A 19,199-nucleotide genomic window follows, 5' to 3' on the forward strand; every position below is an offset into this window, starting at 1 on the left:
GTTTGCTTATTGATATCAAAATATACTTTATTGCTCATCTATTATAAGTTAACTATAAGTTAACTATGCTTTTTGCAACTACCGGATCTAAAGCGAGAACAATGCCTTATTACTTGTTAATTAATGGTTATTAAGGACCTTATTATAAAGCCTTACCGAATATTTTTCTTGCAGTTTTATTCATATCTTTGCATCTTACATAGTAATCACTCATGAGTCATGATGCAGCATACATTCATGAAAATGCATTACACCAACAACAACACATTATGATAAAAGCATGCATCATTATTATATTATTATAGATATAATATTTATTCACTTTACCTGGTAAGTTCTAGCATCAATAACATGATGATATGGTGCAAGCATGAGTGTAGTTATAAAGTATTATAAATGCATTATAATTAGCTATGAATGCCCTCATAATGCACTGCCTACATGGTCTTCATAGAAAGTTGTTGCTGTGTATCACAGACAGAGCTGCTGTTGCAAGAGTATTACAGCTTTGTCTAGAGCGGTCGATTAATATGGGAAAGTAGTGCTCAGACAGCCGAAAACTCCACATGACAAACTGAATGGCATCATAACAGAACCACCAGCAGCAGCACAGAGCGCAGAGAGGGGAGCTCAAACGCAACATGAATTATTCTTGTTAATAAAAATTCATGAACATGTGTTTGCTTGTGTTTTTGTGAGAGAGTTTGTGTTTTAATGGAACAAATTCAGATAATTCCAAAGCAGCAGTATTTATGGTGTGTCATCAATGCTTATTGCTCACTTCATAAATACTGAGGTAAGGAAAACAATAATTAAAAAAATAGAATCAGGCTTATACAGATGTTTTGGCAACTATTTATTCAACAATTTTCATTTCATACATGAGAACGAATCTCTAAATTAAATATAATAAATCCCACGGACAATGGGAGAAAAAACACCTCCATTATGGTGCTATATATCGAATCAAGCCCTCAGTACAGCTTGATATGAAACCCCTTATTTCACCAAGGTACATCAGAAGCTGAACTAACGTGTGTCTAGCTCTAATCCTGATCTTTACGGTGGATACTTTGTATTTTGTGAGTGATAGTGCGTTACAACTCCTTCCATCTACAGACTGATATACATAAAGATGTGCGTTGCTACAAGTAAAACATTATGATAGAGGACAAAAGCATTGAACTGCTTACATACCATGAGCTAAAATTAGATCACATTGTGTATAAACACAACTTCTATCATTCTCGAAACTGGTGATTATTTGCAGCATATTTCTAAACGTAGTCAGTATTTCAAGTCAGTGATCATATCAAAAACAGTTTCTTAAGTCTAATATCCCAATGACAGCAAGATGACAGAATTACTGAAGAATCACTGAATAATTTTATTAACATTGCGATAATCTTAAACTCAACAAATACATGGTGTCAGCATTCGGGGGCGAGCAGAGTGAGAAGTGCTCTCAGGTCCCCATTTTAAGACAGAAAACAAACAAACAAAAAGAAATCTCTAAATGAAATATATTCCTGAGATGCAAAAAAAAGATATAATAAAAAAAAAGAAAAAGAAAGAAAAGAAAACATCTCTACATGCGATTGCGTCACATGTTGTCATCTTTGTGACAATATGGAGATTGGGCTGACTGATTCTAGTGTCAGTATTGCAGATGAACAAAGAAGTGTGCTGAAGCCAAACTGTACAGCAAAGACATATGAAGGGTCAGAGGAGGAGATAGGACTGGACCGGGCCATGTTATGCTATCATCACTGCTGTGGAGCACAAAGGCATTAAAACTAAAAAAGACAGACTATGACTCAAAGCGGCCAAGCTCTCGTATTTATCCCAATAAAGGATTTTAAGTAGATATGGGCCTCTAATTTCCTGAAACTGGGGACAATAGCTCGCGCAAACTTGGGCAAAAATGCATGTGTTTGTTTCCCCGACTGACTGCAATATTTTGTGACAGTGCAGTGTGGTGAAAAGGCTGTAGCAGGATGAATACATAATGCAGTATCAGCAGGTGGAGTTTAGACAAGCTTCAGTGATCACCAATCACATCGGCTCGTCTCATCCCTCTTTAAAAGAAGCAGACAGGCAGGAAGAGGACAGGCAAGCAAACCGGTGGTGCAGAGTCACAAGGCACAAATAAACAGCTCCACAAATATGCGTCCAAGGATGTTCTGATGTCCCTTTTTACAGCTGACTATAAATTCTAGGGTGTTGTTCTATAATACAATGATATTAGTGCACTTAGTCAACATGGACGATAACTTGCTGTAAGATAAAATGCGTTTCTATTATTACTGTTTGCCTAATACAGGCACACATGTTCAAAGGTCATGCACACATGAATGTTTTTTGTGATTTTGTACAGGTCTGTTGTGTGCCAGCTCCAACATGGAAATTGTTCACAAAATTGTGTGCAATTTCACGCCAAAATTACTGCCAGTACTGCACTGCCTGTTCTGCATAAACAAGTAACCTCAGCTGCACCACTCCCACCTTCAGTCAAAGAAAGTGGGCTCGTTTGGAGCCAGGAAATTTACTGAACAGAGGCGAGTTTATAAAATGGACAGGTGCCCAATGAAAATGGCACTGCGACTGCGTTAGCGCTATTACTGCCTTGCCGCCAGGGTGAAATTAGAGGTCCATGATGTCGCGGATATGAATCGAACCGATATATGTTGGAAAGCAAAGAGGCAACAAGTTTAAAGCTTAGTTTCAACCGGCAACATAGAAAGAAATAAGACTATTAACCGACCAGAAAATGGAACACAGCTACAGTTGATTCTATGATAGCAAAATAGTGCATGATGGTATGTCCCAGGCTGTTAGAATAACAAATTAAAAAAAGATTCAGGTTTGGTCTAACTATCATAAAAAGCCATTTGCAACAAATTAGCTCATTACTGCCATGTCAAAACAAATATTTACACATGGTTGAAAAAAAAACCCCAACACATTTTGTACCATTTACTAAGAAATATCCATCAAATTAGCCAGAGTGCATAATTCAGTGAATGGGACCTGTTTCCTTTCTAAAGCTCATTACTGCAGGCCTGCTTATCTATTACTCTCCATTTGATATAAAACAGCCTGTTTGTCTGATTTCACAATCACCAAATCCATTGAAGCACTCTCTTATTTCTAAGATGAACACACAGGCGTAAAAACAGAACAAATTGATTGACACCGTCATTGATTTAAGACACAATGAGAGATAGAAAAATAAAAAATAAGACAATTACATCATTGTGATAAATGGATCTATACACACATGTTGATACAGAAAGTCTGGATCTACTGAAGGAACGTGGTGAGGCTGAAGTCAAACCTGGAACCAGTGGTGCATTGATCGAAGTGCACTAAAATGATAAAATATTGAAGCTTGTGGCAAAGCTTCTGCATTTTTAAAACAAATCTTTGACGTATTTAACAGTAATATGCAAGTTAAATTCTACACCAGTGGTGACAGATTTAATGATTCCCAACTTGTGATTCACTCCAGCAGTGCTTGAGTTCGAACACATAGAGAAAGACCTTACTTGCTGACCTTATTTGCATAATGTTGTAAATTGGCCACTGAATTGGAGACAGCTGGGCCCACTATTTTATTGCCCTTGGTAATAATTTGCTCCCTCTTAGTAGATTAGTGCCTTGCCTTTAAGTGTTTAATTCCAGGGGCCACAGTGTTTATCGCTCTTTCACAGGAGAGTAAATCAAATTTCTGCAAAGTGATGAAAGACGAATGGTAGGGATACATGAAAAGAAACACAAGTTGTTTACAAGGTTATGTTCAGTTTGTCTCAGTGTGTTAAGCTTTCAATTCAAATTTATATTTTAGGATTTGGTGAAGACAGATGAACATTTTCTTCGATTTCTCTTCATAATTTACCTTCTTTTTTTTTTGTTGATCACATTTTTATTTTACAACGAAATCCTTCTGATCTGTAGCACCCAAGAGCACGCCACAAACACAAGAAGCCATTGCCCTCCAAAATGAAGTTACAAACATATTTTCATTGTGGTTTTCCCTTAAATAAGTTCAATTCAAATAAATTAAAATATGAAAAAGAACCAAACAAAAACATGCTAATGTGTATTACCAAAGTTTAGTTTTCACACATTATATACATGCCTTGTGCCAAAACAAAATACATTTGCTGAGAAGTTTTTCCAATAAGGATTATGCAATGAAAAAAAAAGTAAATAGATAAGGTGGCTAATATACAAATTTGAAGGAATCCAGAATTTAACAGCAATTTTCACAATCAACCACATTTTTAGCAGACACAATACACGGCAGGGAGCTTAGAACCATTTAAACCAAAAATATTAAAAACATTTTTATATAAAAACATGATTTAGCTTACATTTTCAAAAAGATGCACTGTGTAATTTTTTCCCCTCCAGAATTGAATCAAAGACAGCCTTGTCATCTTTCCACTACCCATTTGAATAGAAGAACCATTCCCAAGGCAATCTAGTTGTTGGCAAAGGAACACAGTTACTCATTCAGACATTTTTGTGCTTCTCTATTTGTCTTCAGTTTTTCGTTTTTGGAAAGGAGGCCCCTGCAGATCTATGACCCAGCACTCACACACTATTTCCTTTTTTTTCTTCTCTTTTTTTCCCTTTTTTTTTTTTTTTTTTTTTGCTTGAAGACCCCATGAAATGAAAATCAAAGTTCAGTTCATGGAGAGCGACTCTGACAAAATGGAAATAAGAAGAGCAGTTATGCAGTTTGTGAGGTGAGAGTATTTGACATGTTGGTGATATATACAGTTTAAAAACTCGTTAAACAGAAATACAAAATAAGACAAGTGGTTGAAGTCAAACTGATGTTAGAACTACTTGTTTAACATAATAATATGACTGGATGCTTTTCTATGAGAACAAAAACGTGTATACACACCACAGTGGAAAGCTGCCTGGACCTCAAGCTTACGAGAGGTAACAATGAAAATGACATCAGTGAAAACTTTACTAAATCTCCTATTCACACTGTAACTGTGTACTTGCTTTATTAGCTCCTAATTTTACATTTCACAGGGTCCTTAAGCCTTAAACTGACTCCAATGAGACAAAAACATAAACAAAATAATTCAAAGTGAAACTCATTTCAATACAATTTATACAGCTTTTAGAGAGAGGAGATTCTTTCTGTACACCGAACCCTTTATTTGAACCACAAACTACTGTAAGCTGTCAATAGGAGGTGTCAACTGGAGGTGTTGGTGTTTCGCTAAACTGCAGCCTGAACAGTACAGGAATATACAGACAAAAGCACATAGGGACAGCAGATTTAGCAAATGGTTTTAAATACTTGATTGAGTTTATTCGATGGAATGCTTCATCTAGCATCTGTGTGTATTCTCTGCTCTAAACAATACCACACTACCCTTTATTACCCCTACCCTAGTAATGAAAATCATATTATACACTTATCTGACAAACCTTGCTACAGTGTTACACAAAGCCTTCTTCTTATCTTACAGGGGTCAACTGTTTAATTACAAGTGTATTTAGAGGGGATGGGGTTGGGGGGAAGTGGATCTAAAAGTACCATATTCAGTGTGATAGACATGTATAAGGCGTAAACAGCAAAGATCTCCACTAAATAAAATAAAAAAAGTCGCAATGCATAATCAAAAGCTGTGAGCTAAGCAATGAAATGGTCCAGTTAACCCATCTACAAAGCATTTACATTGCTACTGACAGACGATACATGAAGGCATTGACAGAAGTTCAATGGCGTCTGTATTTTTAGGCACCGTGTTGATGTGAGATATGATATGTGTTTGTGGACGTGTGTGAACAAAGGGGATATAAGTGTGTGTTTGGGTGTCTGCTTGGAGGGGGGAAACAGGAGAGAAGATGAAGAAGGGCTCATGTAAGAAGCAGTCATGGTAGAGATACAGACTTCCAGGCATTCATGTCAAAGATGAGGAGAAATATGAGAAAAGGGGACAACTTTGGCAGCGACGGCAAGCTGCCTGTGAAAACCGGCTGCCAAAAAAAAAAGAAAGAAAGAAAGGACAAGATGTAAATGATAAAAATGCTCAACAAAAGGCAATAATAGGAAAACACTTGGGGAACTTCTCTGTCTGTGGACTGCCTGCGGGTTCCTCGGTGACAAGTCGGGGGCAGTGGTCAGAGGTGGAGAAGAAAAGGGGGAGACAGATAGAGAGAGAAAAAGAGATACAGAGATTGAAAGGGGGGGGGGGGGGGGGGGGGAGCCCTGCACAGCTCCCTCTGCAGTCTAAATGAAGTATTCTTTCTTTTCTTCTGCATGTGCATGGTTGCCCTCAGCGTTGATGATAGCTGTGTCGGCGTCGGGCGCGTCGTCCGCCCCTTTGGCCTCGTTTGTCAAGTACGTTCCTGAGGAAACGAAACACAAACCTTCATCAAGGAGAACAAATACAGTGCAGCCCTGCATGGTGTTCACTGCCTGAGGCGAGAACACATCTGAAGACAACATCAGTAATGCTACATAATTCATACACAGAATGATGAGAGGGGAGGATAGTACAGGGTATGCAAATACAGCAGAGAGTAAGTGTGTAAACATCTGCATCAACAAGCACACACAATGTTCTCAGTGATGGAAGCCAAGGCTCAACGTTAGACGGCCAAATAATGTGATGCAGAACTCAATTTTTGTGTTAGAAACTGACCACAAATGAGGATTTTTGCTCTTTTCTCTCTCTTTAGCAGAGTAAATCCATGTATTACTCAGGCATGCCATTGAATTTTATTTTAAACATAAATTGGGGTAATCAGAAATGTCATAAATGAACATATGAGTCATACCAAACACGCTTTAGGACATCTCTTATTTAAAAAAAAGCAATGCTTTTTCTGCATGGATAGATAGAGTGTCAGTGTTCCAGGAGAATGAGCACCATGGACACTTTGGGCCTCAGTACAGTCAGAAAAACATGTTGTTGTGATGATTTATGACACTCTTATTGCTATTTTCTGTCTTACTTCTATTTAGGGGATATAAATGCTCTACACTTTGGAACTAGAGTTGACAAATTGCTTTGTGTGATGGAAACAGAAAGTGTAATGCACCATGGATCCAGCGGCTTACATTGTGGGCTACAACTTTCTTTAGTTTTTACATTTTGGCAATTAGCACCATTAAAAGTATACCGAATTAGCCATTAGCCATTTTTATTTGCTGGCTTAATATGGATGTACTGACAAGTGTCACTGGAGTACTTTCATATTAAAGAAAACCTTAAAATGTGATGAATTTCAGTTCTGGAGTGCTTTTTCCCAATAATTTCTAAACAGATTTATGGACATTGGAGATATGACTCCCTCTGAATATAAAACAAATATGTGTATCACGTGGATGTGTTTAGATTTAAGTTCTGATTCTAAGAACAAAGAGAGCAATTTTTGACACAAAATGCTGCAATCAGTGACAAAGCCTTTAGGCTGTGAAATTGTAGGGTGCCGGGTGGAACATGGACCATTTTCTAAAAAACACAATGAAAATAAACAGATTCACAACAGGAATGTTTTTGTACTTTGAATAGAAATAAGTAACTCACCTAGAGTCAATCATTGTGCCAAGTTAATTTAGTAAATAAGTTAAATCAATGAGTCAATTAATTTGAAAATATAAAACTTAAAAGAATGAGCCAATGAGCAAGCAAGTTGAGCATGCCTGTGTTAAAGTAATATTGCATAGCTCTTGGTCTCTCGGCAATACAATATTAATATTCAAAATAAATACAATGACATTCCTGTATTGTTTTTTTTTAGTCCTGTGTTGGCACTAGTGGCACCAACTTCCTATGTGTGTGAGTTTTAAGCTTTTTCCTCCACTGCAGGTATGTGGTACACTTGTATCTGGGGAATTGGGGAGGGACTCTGATGTCTAATGGGACAAGAAGGACACGCTCCACTACTTCCATGAGCATTGAGAGACCTGGGTCTGGTCCACTGTGGTTTTACCTTTATGCCTGGCCAGGTATCTTCCCAGTACAATGATTAAACACAAGGTGACAAAGACCACTACAGCCACCACTCCTCCGATCAAGGCATGGTCAGTGCCGTGCTGCCCCAGAGCGTTGGGATCTGAGGAAAGACAGAGAGAAACAAAGAGAGAAGATAAAGGCGCCGGTTGGTGAGGTGAGGGAGTGAGGGCAGATGAACAGCAAAAGACAGACAATACAAAACAGGGCAAGGAGGAAAAAGAAGATTATTTCCAGCTCGTTCCTGCTCTAATGAGCTGCTGTCATTCCTCTCTCCTTTCACATCATGCAGTCAGAGCAGAGTTGCCTCGCTCTCTGAGAATAATAAAATGGAGAGAGAGAGAGAGAGAGAGAGAGAGAGAGAGAGAGAGAGAGACGGACACCACATTGACACAAAGAGCAGCTACAGGCAGACACACATTCGCCCTGCAAAATGAAGGAAAAAGAGAATGAAAGAGCGACTCGGAGAAAAGAAGTGAATAATTCAGGATCACCCCTACAGTGCCGCCAGGAGTCCCCAACATGCAAACCAGGGCGGCAGTGGAAGTAGTAGTACACAGTAAATAAATCATCACACGGGAAATAAAAAGGAAAGATCAATCTTTTTCTGTTTCTTGGCGAGGAAGGATTGTTGTTAGGAAAATGAATTGGGTGTTAGGTAGTCGCTACAGGTCCCCAGCTGTTGGAAAAAGCAGTGGAAAAAATAGTAGAGTCATGAAAGAGTGAAGATGAGCCTGTTCACGCCTCATGCAAAAACCCATCAAAGGTTTCCGTTGAATAGAAAATAGCTTATTTCCTTTATTCACCTCGACTTCCTTTTTCAACAAAGTCTGGCTTGCAGGTTATTTAAGTTGAGAGTAAGGATTTGACATTGATGGTGTCCACTGTAGGCGAATCAAAAAAAGTTGAGAGTGACAGCGGTGGGGTTGATGGGTAATGGAATAGCCTGTATTATTCATATCAGTCCGTGGCACCTGAGAAATTAGCACTCATCTCATTATCCTCCTCCGAGTGCCAGGGCATGCCATATACCACCCTGTCACTCTGTGCGTATGTGGGCTCATGATAGCTAGAATATGCCAATGTCAGAGCAGGGTCGGCCGTGATAGAAAGCTGCTTTAGACACACAGCACACATCGTATATTGACACTGTTTCTCTTCAGTATTCTCCTTTTCTTTCTGTGTCCGCCCATGTGGCCAAATTGAACAGCTGGCTTGCTCTCGCTCCATAACTCTCCATGGTCTGAGTGACCAGGCCGTCACACTCCACCGCCTCCCAGTGGACAAAAACACACTCATACCGACTCACGCGCTCATACACACAGACGTGCGTGCTGCGCTTTCACGGCGCGGCTGTTCTGCTTGGTCAGTGGAGCAGAGAGTAGAGGAATGTTCCCCTGGCACGGCCCAGCAGGGCCAGGACTCGGGCGTTTAGTTACACACATGGCTGTGTCTCTTCACCTCTATCTGTCAGGACAGTGAGTGCTCTTTACCATCATACACACTCACTGACCTACTACTGCGCTTCAGTACGGCTGTTACAACCAAGTGCAGACACAAACAAGCCATGACAGACGTATGCCTGCCTATAGAGTGCTACTACACAGTTTGGCCACACAACGTGCTGGTGTCATGTCCGAGAGGTTGGGCTGTACATCAAAACCCCTGGACACTTCCACAACATGCTGCCTGATCCTGCTGCTGCTACATCACTTCCTTAACCCTTTATCGGGCGAAGAACTATATTTGGTAACTTCAGTGGATATCTAAATCAGGTCCACATGTCTCTCTGTTTGGTGGTAGAACCACGTGGATTTTTCTTCCAGCTAATCAGCAAAGATCAGGCTATGTCACAGACAGTGACACCATGACATCTGACCAATCAGTATGATAATAATATAATAATATTAACTTTAATGTAAAAATGAAACATTTTGGGGAAAAAATCTGCAAGAAACAGTCGTACAAACAGAGTTATTCTTCAATGACTTTGCAAATTTACTAGATTAAAGTGGCAAATCTACAAGAAAAAAAGTCGCAGATTTAAGAGATTTAAAGTGGCAAAATCTGGGCGTAAAAGTCGCAGATTTACATGATAAAGTGGGGGAAAAAATAACTTCTTCCTCGCAGATTCACCACTTTAAATTTCATAAATCTGCAACTTTTTTTCTCGTAGATTTGCCATTTTAAATCTTGTAAACTGTTTTTTTTACACATTCCTGAGTCCACATTCTGACAGTATGTAATACCCTCCGATATTCTCTATGGTTAAAATTTGGAATTTGCAAGTATTTCAATGAGTGCCCTATTAAGGGTTAAAGGAAGACTCCACTAAACAACTGTCTTTTTGTTAAAACTGAAAATATTGTAGCTCGTTCCTTTGAGGAGGATAGCCTGAAGTCAGTTTGTATTACCTTTGTCAGGATACTAGGATTTTGATACAAAACAATAGGCTACCCGATACCATGGCAGAAAGAAAAAATATTATTATTAATAATGTTAATAGCAATTCACATTGTTAGTACTACATATTCTTATATTTCTTTGGTGGAAAATCCAATTGTAGATCTGTCTTTCCCTTCGTTATAGCTCTGGCACTTTTGATACAACCAAATATATAACTTATAGACATGGTATCATTTTATTCAAGTGTTATTGATTTGTTTTATTCAAGTGTTATTGATTGTTTGTATATACTCAGTTTCTTTGCAACATCGCTAAATATGCTTTATGAAAAATGCTACTGCCTCTGATAGCTCCAGAAGAAGCATATTAAGTGATTAACTGGCAAAGTGACAATTATTTGCTAAATATTGAGCGAATGGATTCGAAGCTAGGATGCTGGTTATGCTGCTGTTGTGGTTTAAGAAGTGTTTTTGTTTTTTTGTTGCCTTTTTGTGGTTACTGTGAATCCAGGGTGACTATAGCAGTTGTCTGCTAAAGAGGGGGTCATCCCTATGTTCCCTGCTCATTTTTCCCAAAAAGGGTCATTTGTTCCCCGGAATCTATCAATCTTTACGGTAGACTCTCAGCATGGCCAGCAGGCCTACCGTCACATGGCCCACCTTAGCTCAAGCAGCCCAAAACTTACATTTGCAGAGCAGCTACTTTCTGGTTACTTTGCAGTTCATTTTTTGGCTTTTTAAATAGGGTTATTGTATAGGGTTAGGCCTATTTGCCATCGATTTTGGCAGTAATGGTGGAAAATGTAACAGACTGGGGAACATAGGAACCTTTTTGGGAAAAGCGGGGAAAAAGGGTCCTATGTTCCCCTCTTTGTATGAGACTGGGGAACATAGGACCCTTTTTCCCCGCCTGGGGAACATAGGACCCGGGGAACATAGACACGCTCCCCTAAAGAGCTAGCTAAACATTTTAAAGGTATACGATCCTCGCGTACATCTGGCTATTCATACAAGCAGTCAGAGTTTCATCCTGGATCTGATAGCCAGCCAATCATTGCAATGAAGTCTGTGTGATCCTGTCTCATTTAGACAAGACAGTGTTGGAGGTGCAGACCAGTGCTCATGTCAGACCTTCAGACCCTTGTACCGTGCTACAACCACGCACAGTGCCACCTGCCCTGACTCGTGTGAGCTTACACAACAAGAGGTGTAAAACTGGTTTAAATCTGATAAGGTCTTGATAAGTATATGTAAAAAAAAGAAAAGAAAGTTGTATAGCTTGTATGTTTTGTATCTCCTTTAGAAGCTGCATGGAATCTTATAAATAGCCTCAAATGACATCGCTCCAGTCAGTGTTGGTTGGGGCTGAAGTGGAGTTAGAAAGACATGAGCTTACCAGACCTTTGTTGCTCATTTCTGCTGGAGGCACAGCAGCTCAAGGCTACATTAGCCAACACATCAGAGTCCGACTGAACTGTCAATAGTCACGTTGCATTGTGGGTAATGCAGGAACCAAGTTTTCACAAGGAAGACTGAATAAAATTAATAAAAAGGTCAGTATCTCTGGTTCTGCTGCATCAGTTTCAAACTTATTTTTTAAAACTGTCAATCAAGAGTCTGACAATGTTATAGGAGTGCAATGCCGAATAGATGAAGGCATCTTTCAGGCCATTTGGGGGCAAGTAGTTAATACTCAAGATTAGATTTTCAGTGAAGCATTCCATTAACTTGATTCTTACAAAGCATCGTTGGCATAAATTCATCACAACTTAGAACGTGTAAATACTTTTAATGCAACTGCCTTCAGAACATAGTTCATCTTTTGTGATCTTATGTATTCTGTTCTAGTCCATTGCTGCTCATGGAAGGAGAAGAATACAGCAAGGGCGTATAAAGACACACAGAGAAAGGAAATGAAAAAAGTAGAGATTGATGGACAGGAAAAGGCTGAAATTTCAGTTGGAGCAAGACAGAAAAGGAATGAAGACGCGGAGGAGAGGATCTGGGGTGGGGGTGGGGGGTGTTATACATTTTTATGGCTCTAGAACACATTATCTTTTAATAAGGGCACATACATTCTTCTCGGTGCGATTTAATATGAGAGCGTGGCAGAGCAAACTCCTCTTTTAATATTTATAACACTCTCCTTGTCGCTCCGCCTTGCGAGTTGGGCTTGTTTAATAAATTAAAGGGGTTCAGGGCTTCTGTGAGCCACTGCTTGGCCGGACTGAACCAAAAGTGTTGCTCTTAAAGTGCCCCTCTAACTCCTCATCTGATCTGTTTCACTGATGCTGGCTCCATATGGGGTTACTGGAAGAGGATATGTAACAGTGATACTGTGTGGGTTTCCAAGGGGATGTGTGAAGGCTCAAAATGGAAACAATATAATTTAGAGTCATATTATCTAGTTAGATTAAATGACTTATCATGTAATGACATTTCCTGGAAGGAATGTGAAGCCTGCTGCACATCAAAATAAACGCATGAGTTTCAGCTCAAACCTCCAGATGATATCACGTGACAAAAAACAATCGCTAGTCTGAAAGCTCCAAAAAATTATTAGGAAATTCTGTGCAAAAGAACATTATTAGTTCGAATTAAAGCTCAAATATTCCTTCAAGGACTCAGCTGGAGAGAAATGATGAATCTACAAGAAAGACCTGCTGACCTCCTTCTTCAATCAGGTCATTACTTCCATTTTATAGCAGCCTGATCTGATCTTCTGCAAAATCAAACATTAAGGGGTGAACTGTAGTTTCTTCTTCTATGCATAAAATATGTAGATGGTAAATCTACTGACCCAAAGATACAACCCTGATCCAAAGAAGATGGGACGTATAAAATGTACATAAAACAGAATGTGATCATCTCTAATCCGTTTTGACATAATTCAAATATAAACTATACTAAGACAAGGGTATTTAATGTTCAAACTGAGAAACTATTGTTGTGAAAAAAACAACTTAACGATCAGTTCTGTTTTTTTCTATCAACTTTTGTGACTCAGGGTTGAATTTAGTATAAGGAAAAATAAAATATATGTTGTTCTGGTTGGTAGTATCTAGCAGTGCATCTTTAGAATTTTTAAAATAACATGAAAATCACATTTTTATCAATGGTCAGGTTTTTTTTCACTGAGGAACTGAGGAAGCACTAAGTTTGTTTATACTTTTTTAACCTTATAAAATAATGTTTTTACTTGCTAAAAACTTTAATCTCATGTGCCTCAACACTAGATGTAGTATGATAAGAAAAATTCACATTTAAGCCAACGGTTTGATTGATTGACATTTTCTTTTGATTTATCCTTAATGCAAAGCTAGACAACACTTCCAAAGGGAATTTAAAACTTCTAGCTGCAGGCACAAGGAGATGAGCAGTTTGAGTACCAAAAGGTTTGACTTGCTTGGTTTGATTATCTACAGATGATATAAAGAAAAAAATCCATCACAAGCAAATTTGTCAGAATATCTGAAGCTGGAATAAAAATATATATAACAGTAACATGTTTTGCAAAAAATAATCCAGGTTCAACTGAATGTTTACACCTGCTCCTACAAGTCAACAGATAACAAAGACAGCTCTTTATGTGTGCAGCCAATCGTGCATCACTTTTTGTCAAAGAATGCTTGTTAAATGGGCAATTTACTGTATGTAGCATGTGTCTTATCTCATTCTTCAAACACCATATTGGCTGTGAATGTCTGCAGAACTTCACAGGAGATATTTGCCATTCTGTATAGTATTGTTACAGCATCTCTTGGGCCTGTCACTTTACAATCCTCGGCACTGCCTTTCATCTAAAGTCATCTTTCAAATTAACAATCTCAACCCATCAGACGCAGCGTCCTTGAATTATATCAGCATGCAACTCCAATGGCCTTTGCATACTGTAGTTTAACATAAATCTTGTTCTTTCCCTGTCTTCTCCCTCGGTACTACATTTCTTAATATTAAAATTCTTTCTCGTCCTCTACAGGCATCTGTTTTCCTCTTTTGGATTACACCTTTTCCTCTCTATCTAAGCTTGATATAGCTCTGTGAAGCAATGGTTTCAGTTGCTCAAATCAATAAAGCAGCAGCTTGCTTAAGCATGGGCTTATAGAGCTGCAGTGTCCTTGTGTCTGTGGTGTGGGTCAGGTAATCTTTGAGTGTGTGTGTGTGTGTGCATCTTTTTTATTTTGTAGGTTTTTGCATTTAATGACTTTTCTTTATGAGATAATGGCTATTACATAAAATACGGCCTGATTTCCTGAAATAAACTGTGACCAAAAATAAAAACACAAATAAATAAAACCTTTACGCCTCGTCTCTATTGGCTCTACATTGCACATGACATCATTAAATGTGAAACATAAAGAGAGACACATTACTCTGCATCAGTTCTGCTGCAGTGAGTTAAAGTTGGAGACACAAACAGAGAGAAAGTAAAGGAGAGAAAGTGGTGAAAAGTGCCTGCAGACTTCACTTGTTCGATGAGTCAATTATGCCCAACTTTTTGGCTGAGGCTGGAAATTCACCAATCTGCATCTAATGCTGGCTCTACTGCCAAGATGAAAGAGTCCCTGGAGGCAGTAGCAGAGGGCCGAAAGACACATGTGCGTATACTTCTGAATGCATGCACCCATGCATGAGAGCGAGTCAGAAAGACAGAAGAGCGGAGACGTTACTAAGACGTGTGTGTGTGTTTTTGTGTGTCCCTCACATTATTGCTTGCTAGGTCAGAGTGGATTAATTAGATTCTGAAAACAAATTACTTCTGCTAATCATTCAATAAAGCCCACACGTGGACTTGGACACTATCTTGAATATTCAACAAACCTTCTCTCTTCTCCGAATGAAAAGAAATTGTGGTCAGCAGGGTAACAGCATGAAGTTATACGCAAAGCAAAATAATTAATCATATGAATTCATTAAGTTGCATGTAGGAATCAATCATCAAAGCAGCTCCAGTGTATGTTCAGCAAAATCCATAACCTCTTCAAAACAGCAATAAAATACAACAAAAGAGGCAGGGAGATGGCATCGATGTTACACCTGTGGTAACTAAATCATGAATATATCACAAAGGGCATTATACTGCTGGTTAGTTTGGGAGAATTGTATTGTGTGAGCCAGCAGCAGCAGCAGCACAAACACTAACCCGCACAGAAATGAGTGATCTTGGAGGAAGCAAGTTGCCACCACAATCCCAACAAACCCCCGAGGGAGACAAGCAGAGAAAAATGAATAAGGGAACAAATAAAACTTCAAGTCAACAAATGAAAATTAGACTACCTCGAATGTGTGTGTGCATGCATGTGTGTGCATGTGATTGCCTCTTGAAGATTGCCGAAAGTATCCCCTGCCATTGAGATTTAATGAATAGAAGGGCTATTACATGTAATTCATAACACTAGCCCCAGGATCTAATGATTTCTCTTTTTCCGTTCTACACTTTGTTCCAAATTGTTGCTATAATTCTTCCCCAAAGCGAGTTAATGTGACAGGTCATCAATAATAATTGCCCAGCAATAAGTGGAAAGACCTTTGCATTATGTTTTAATTTCTCCTGTGCTCCTCAGCTTTATGGTGGAAAGGGTGGAGAGCAGGAGAGGAGATGGTTGGTACTGTTCAATATTTAACCATTTCACCTCCTCGCGCGTTGCTGCAACCTGAACTCAGCCTTTCTGGTTCAAACACATCAACCATGCAGCTGCCCTGGACACTTGCCCTCAAGAATATATGTCTTTTGCTCATCGTATGGCCCAACCTCTTCCCTCCATTTAAAGCAAGATCAATAGAAATGGAATAAAGCAGTTACAAATCCCTCCGAGGAATAAAAATTGTCTCCTCCCTAATTGAATTTTCACAAAAGGTTTGTCCTCGGTCTAAAGCAGCTTGAATAGGTGAATGTGGGGTTAAAGACATAAAACAATACCTGTTGAGTACAACCTGCCCTTTTCACCTTTTAACGCTCTGATGGCCGCCTGCAGGCCTGGCTGACTCTAACAGGCCCAGATTTACAGATAGAATAATATCAAACTTACCTAAAAGATCTAAGGAAGGGGGCTAAATAATTCTCGGCTAATTTTTTTAAAAACTGGCTAAGCCCAACCATTTTCAAAGAAGTTCCTTGACCTACCCTCAAGATAGCTAAATAAAAATGGGTTTAACAAGTCACCCTGTTGCAGATATGCCCACTTTATGCTAATCCCATTAAGTTTGGGGCCTTAGGATTTCAGATCTTATTGTGGTATTTTGGATGGACTTTTGACCCTTTTTATCATGTCTGAAGTTGTCAAAAAAAGGTTACATTTAGAGCAAAATCTGTGTAACAAATGATATCAACCCCAAAATCAACCCTGTCCATCAAGTGGGTTGATTTTAGTAGATTCTTAAAAAAATGATTTATCACAAGAATATAGAAACACTGAACAATGTCCTCCTTTAATAGCTTGTTTAGGCAGCAGCTTTCAATCAGATAAATGGACACCTTCAAGCCATTTATTACTTTGCTGATGGATATCCTGCTGTACATCACAATAGATCTCAAAAAATCTTTAGACACAAAACAAAAATGATTTTGCATGTTGTTTGATCTTCAAACAGTAAGAGGGAAAACTAGTGGTGAAGTCATTGCTGTTGCCTAAAACAGGCAGCGAATGTAAGATTAGCGGTGGATGTTTGAGCAGGCTCACCATATATCAGCTGGCTCAGGTCTCAGCAGGCCGAACAGGATGACAGTGGTTCTGTTTAAATGTCTCACTATTCATATGCAGCTTTTTGGCCAGTGCTCACTTGAAAAGGGAGAAATCTAAGACTAATCCCGACTTTTCAACCCTGACCAATCCCTTGCTTCCGCTCTTGAATTCTCCTCTAGTGTGTCGCTACTGCTATCAACTTCAAGAGAGGGAAGATACTTTGTATTTCGCTTAAAAGTACCAACCATAAAAACCATGATGGTTATGGATTCCCCACTGACAGTTAAAACCTCAGACAATTTAGCAATATTTTCCATGTTATGGTTTACACTTTGATTAAGAGTCTCAAGGTTGCTGGTGCATTTCTCCACTTCTATCCTCTGTTGCTCTCAGGGAACAGCTAATGGACAAAAGAAAAGAGAACTTTTACTCTGCAAGGAGACGGATCGGTATTATTTTAGTTTTTCTGTCCTCTTCACGGGCAGAGACACTCGGCATGAATAATTGCTGTGTTCTCTGCAGTGGGCCCTTTTTCTGTGGCAGTACCAGGCTACAGGGGCTGGGGTTGGCCACACGAATGCTGATTATGAGAAGTGAATAGTAAATATTTTAAGCACCAAAGAAACCCTTGTGCATGATCCCACCTTTAGCTTCACAAGGTCAGAGCTAATTTGCAAGCCATGAAAAAGCATTTGGCAATTTTTTTGAGAACCCAGTGGTGGTAGGGGGAGAGACAGTGGATGTGTGCGTGTTCATGGAAAGGGGTGGGGGGGTCTGATGACATTGCATAGACCTCTGATACTTAGCGAAAGAGTTATTATAGCCATTAAGGCCGGCTGAGCCATTGAAGCAGTGTGTGTGTTGGGCATACCTGCCAGCACTTCATTAATAAAGTGAATCACAGACTGCAGTTATGCATCAGTCCAGGCATTATACAGTGTGGATGAAAAACAGAGGAATCTCTTGCAATCTCTAGCTTTACACAAGCTGCACTCCAAAGGTCGGCAACAGTTAGAACTAAAGGCATGGGTTACTGTCACATTTACATTTCCCATTATAAGCGCTGAGTCTACAGTATGAAATATTTATTCTAACATCCCTGCAAGGATGAATAAATACTTCCATTTAATAGTCCACTATTGTATCGGCCACTAATACTTGCTGTCACCAAGTCAGCAAAAGTAGACGCTATTATTTTGAAATCATATTGAAAAATAATGTCAAATTTCATACCTCACAAACACAGTTTTGTAAATGACAGAATATTAAATCCTATTACTGAGAGGAGAATGACTCATTGTTATGGACACACAGAAAAAATTGTTTTCAGCTCTGCGGCCAATTTATGGCTGTCATGCAAATTCTGTTTCTGTCTCGCTGTTGGATTGTACCGGATGATATCTTGTTGGTGAATTAAAGGCTTTGTTTTGGCATACCTGAAAACAAGTGGAAAACACAAAAACCAACACTTACTGCAGCTGAACTTCATTGTTCTCGGAAGTCATTGCGTTTTCCTGGCCAAAGAGCCCCCAGAATTTTGAGTAATATGGTTATCAGGCAACTTATTAATTACAATTCAGATAAGGTTGTTTTATACCAAATTTAAATAAAATATAATTTTTGCAAATTCAAACTTGCCCCAGGGCCTAATCACAGTTTGAGTTATATTTCTAGAAAATATGTAGTCCAGTTGTCCTTTGGACTAAGGACTTAATGCTGAAGGTCTGGGAGTCTAGCACACAATAAAAGACTCTTTACTGCCTACCAGGTTTTCGCACCTATTTGTTGACAATTTTCACATCATTGCACTTGACTAAAGACAAAATGGAACCAAGACTAAAACCTAGTCATCAACATGTTTGATTTTACTAGAATATCAGGACACTAATATCATAACCACCTCCCACTAAAGGATTGAGATCATGTGAGTGTACCACAACTCAACCAAAACTCACTTTTTTTTTACTCATATTGGAAACTGGAAATGTGACACTTCACATTGTTTTATGTCAGGGCGATGAGATATGGAACACCACTGCAGACTCGGGGTATCTTAAAGTTAATGGTAACCACAAAATTAGCAAGCAAGATGTGAGAGGGGGATCTAAATAAGCCAA

General features: G+C 39.0%; 1 protein-coding gene across 3 annotated transcripts in view; it reads right to left on the reverse strand.

Annotated features, from left to right (window-relative positions):
* Positions 1-1,363: 1,363 nt before the first annotated feature.
* cadm2a (cell adhesion molecule 2a) overlaps positions 1,364-19,199 on the reverse strand; it is a 268,631-nt gene continuing 250,795 nt past the window's right edge. For all 3 annotated transcript variants that reach the window (XM_059351982.1, XM_059351983.1, XM_059351981.1), the window contains 2 exons: positions 7,975-8,097; positions 1,364-6,384 (listed from right to left, as the gene is read on the reverse strand). In XM_059351982.1, coding sequence (XP_059207965.1) covers positions 6,266-6,384; positions 7,975-8,097 — 242 coding nt within the window. In that variant the 3' untranslated portion in view covers positions 1,364-6,265. The remainder of the gene's footprint in view (positions 6,385-7,974; positions 8,098-19,199) is intronic.

The sequence above is a fragment of the Centropristis striata genome, chromosome 15 (genome assembly GCF_030273125.1).
Source record: "Centropristis striata isolate RG_2023a ecotype Rhode Island chromosome 15, C.striata_1.0, whole genome shotgun sequence".
Lineage (NCBI taxonomy): Eukaryota > Metazoa > Chordata > Actinopteri > Perciformes > Serranidae > Centropristis > Centropristis striata.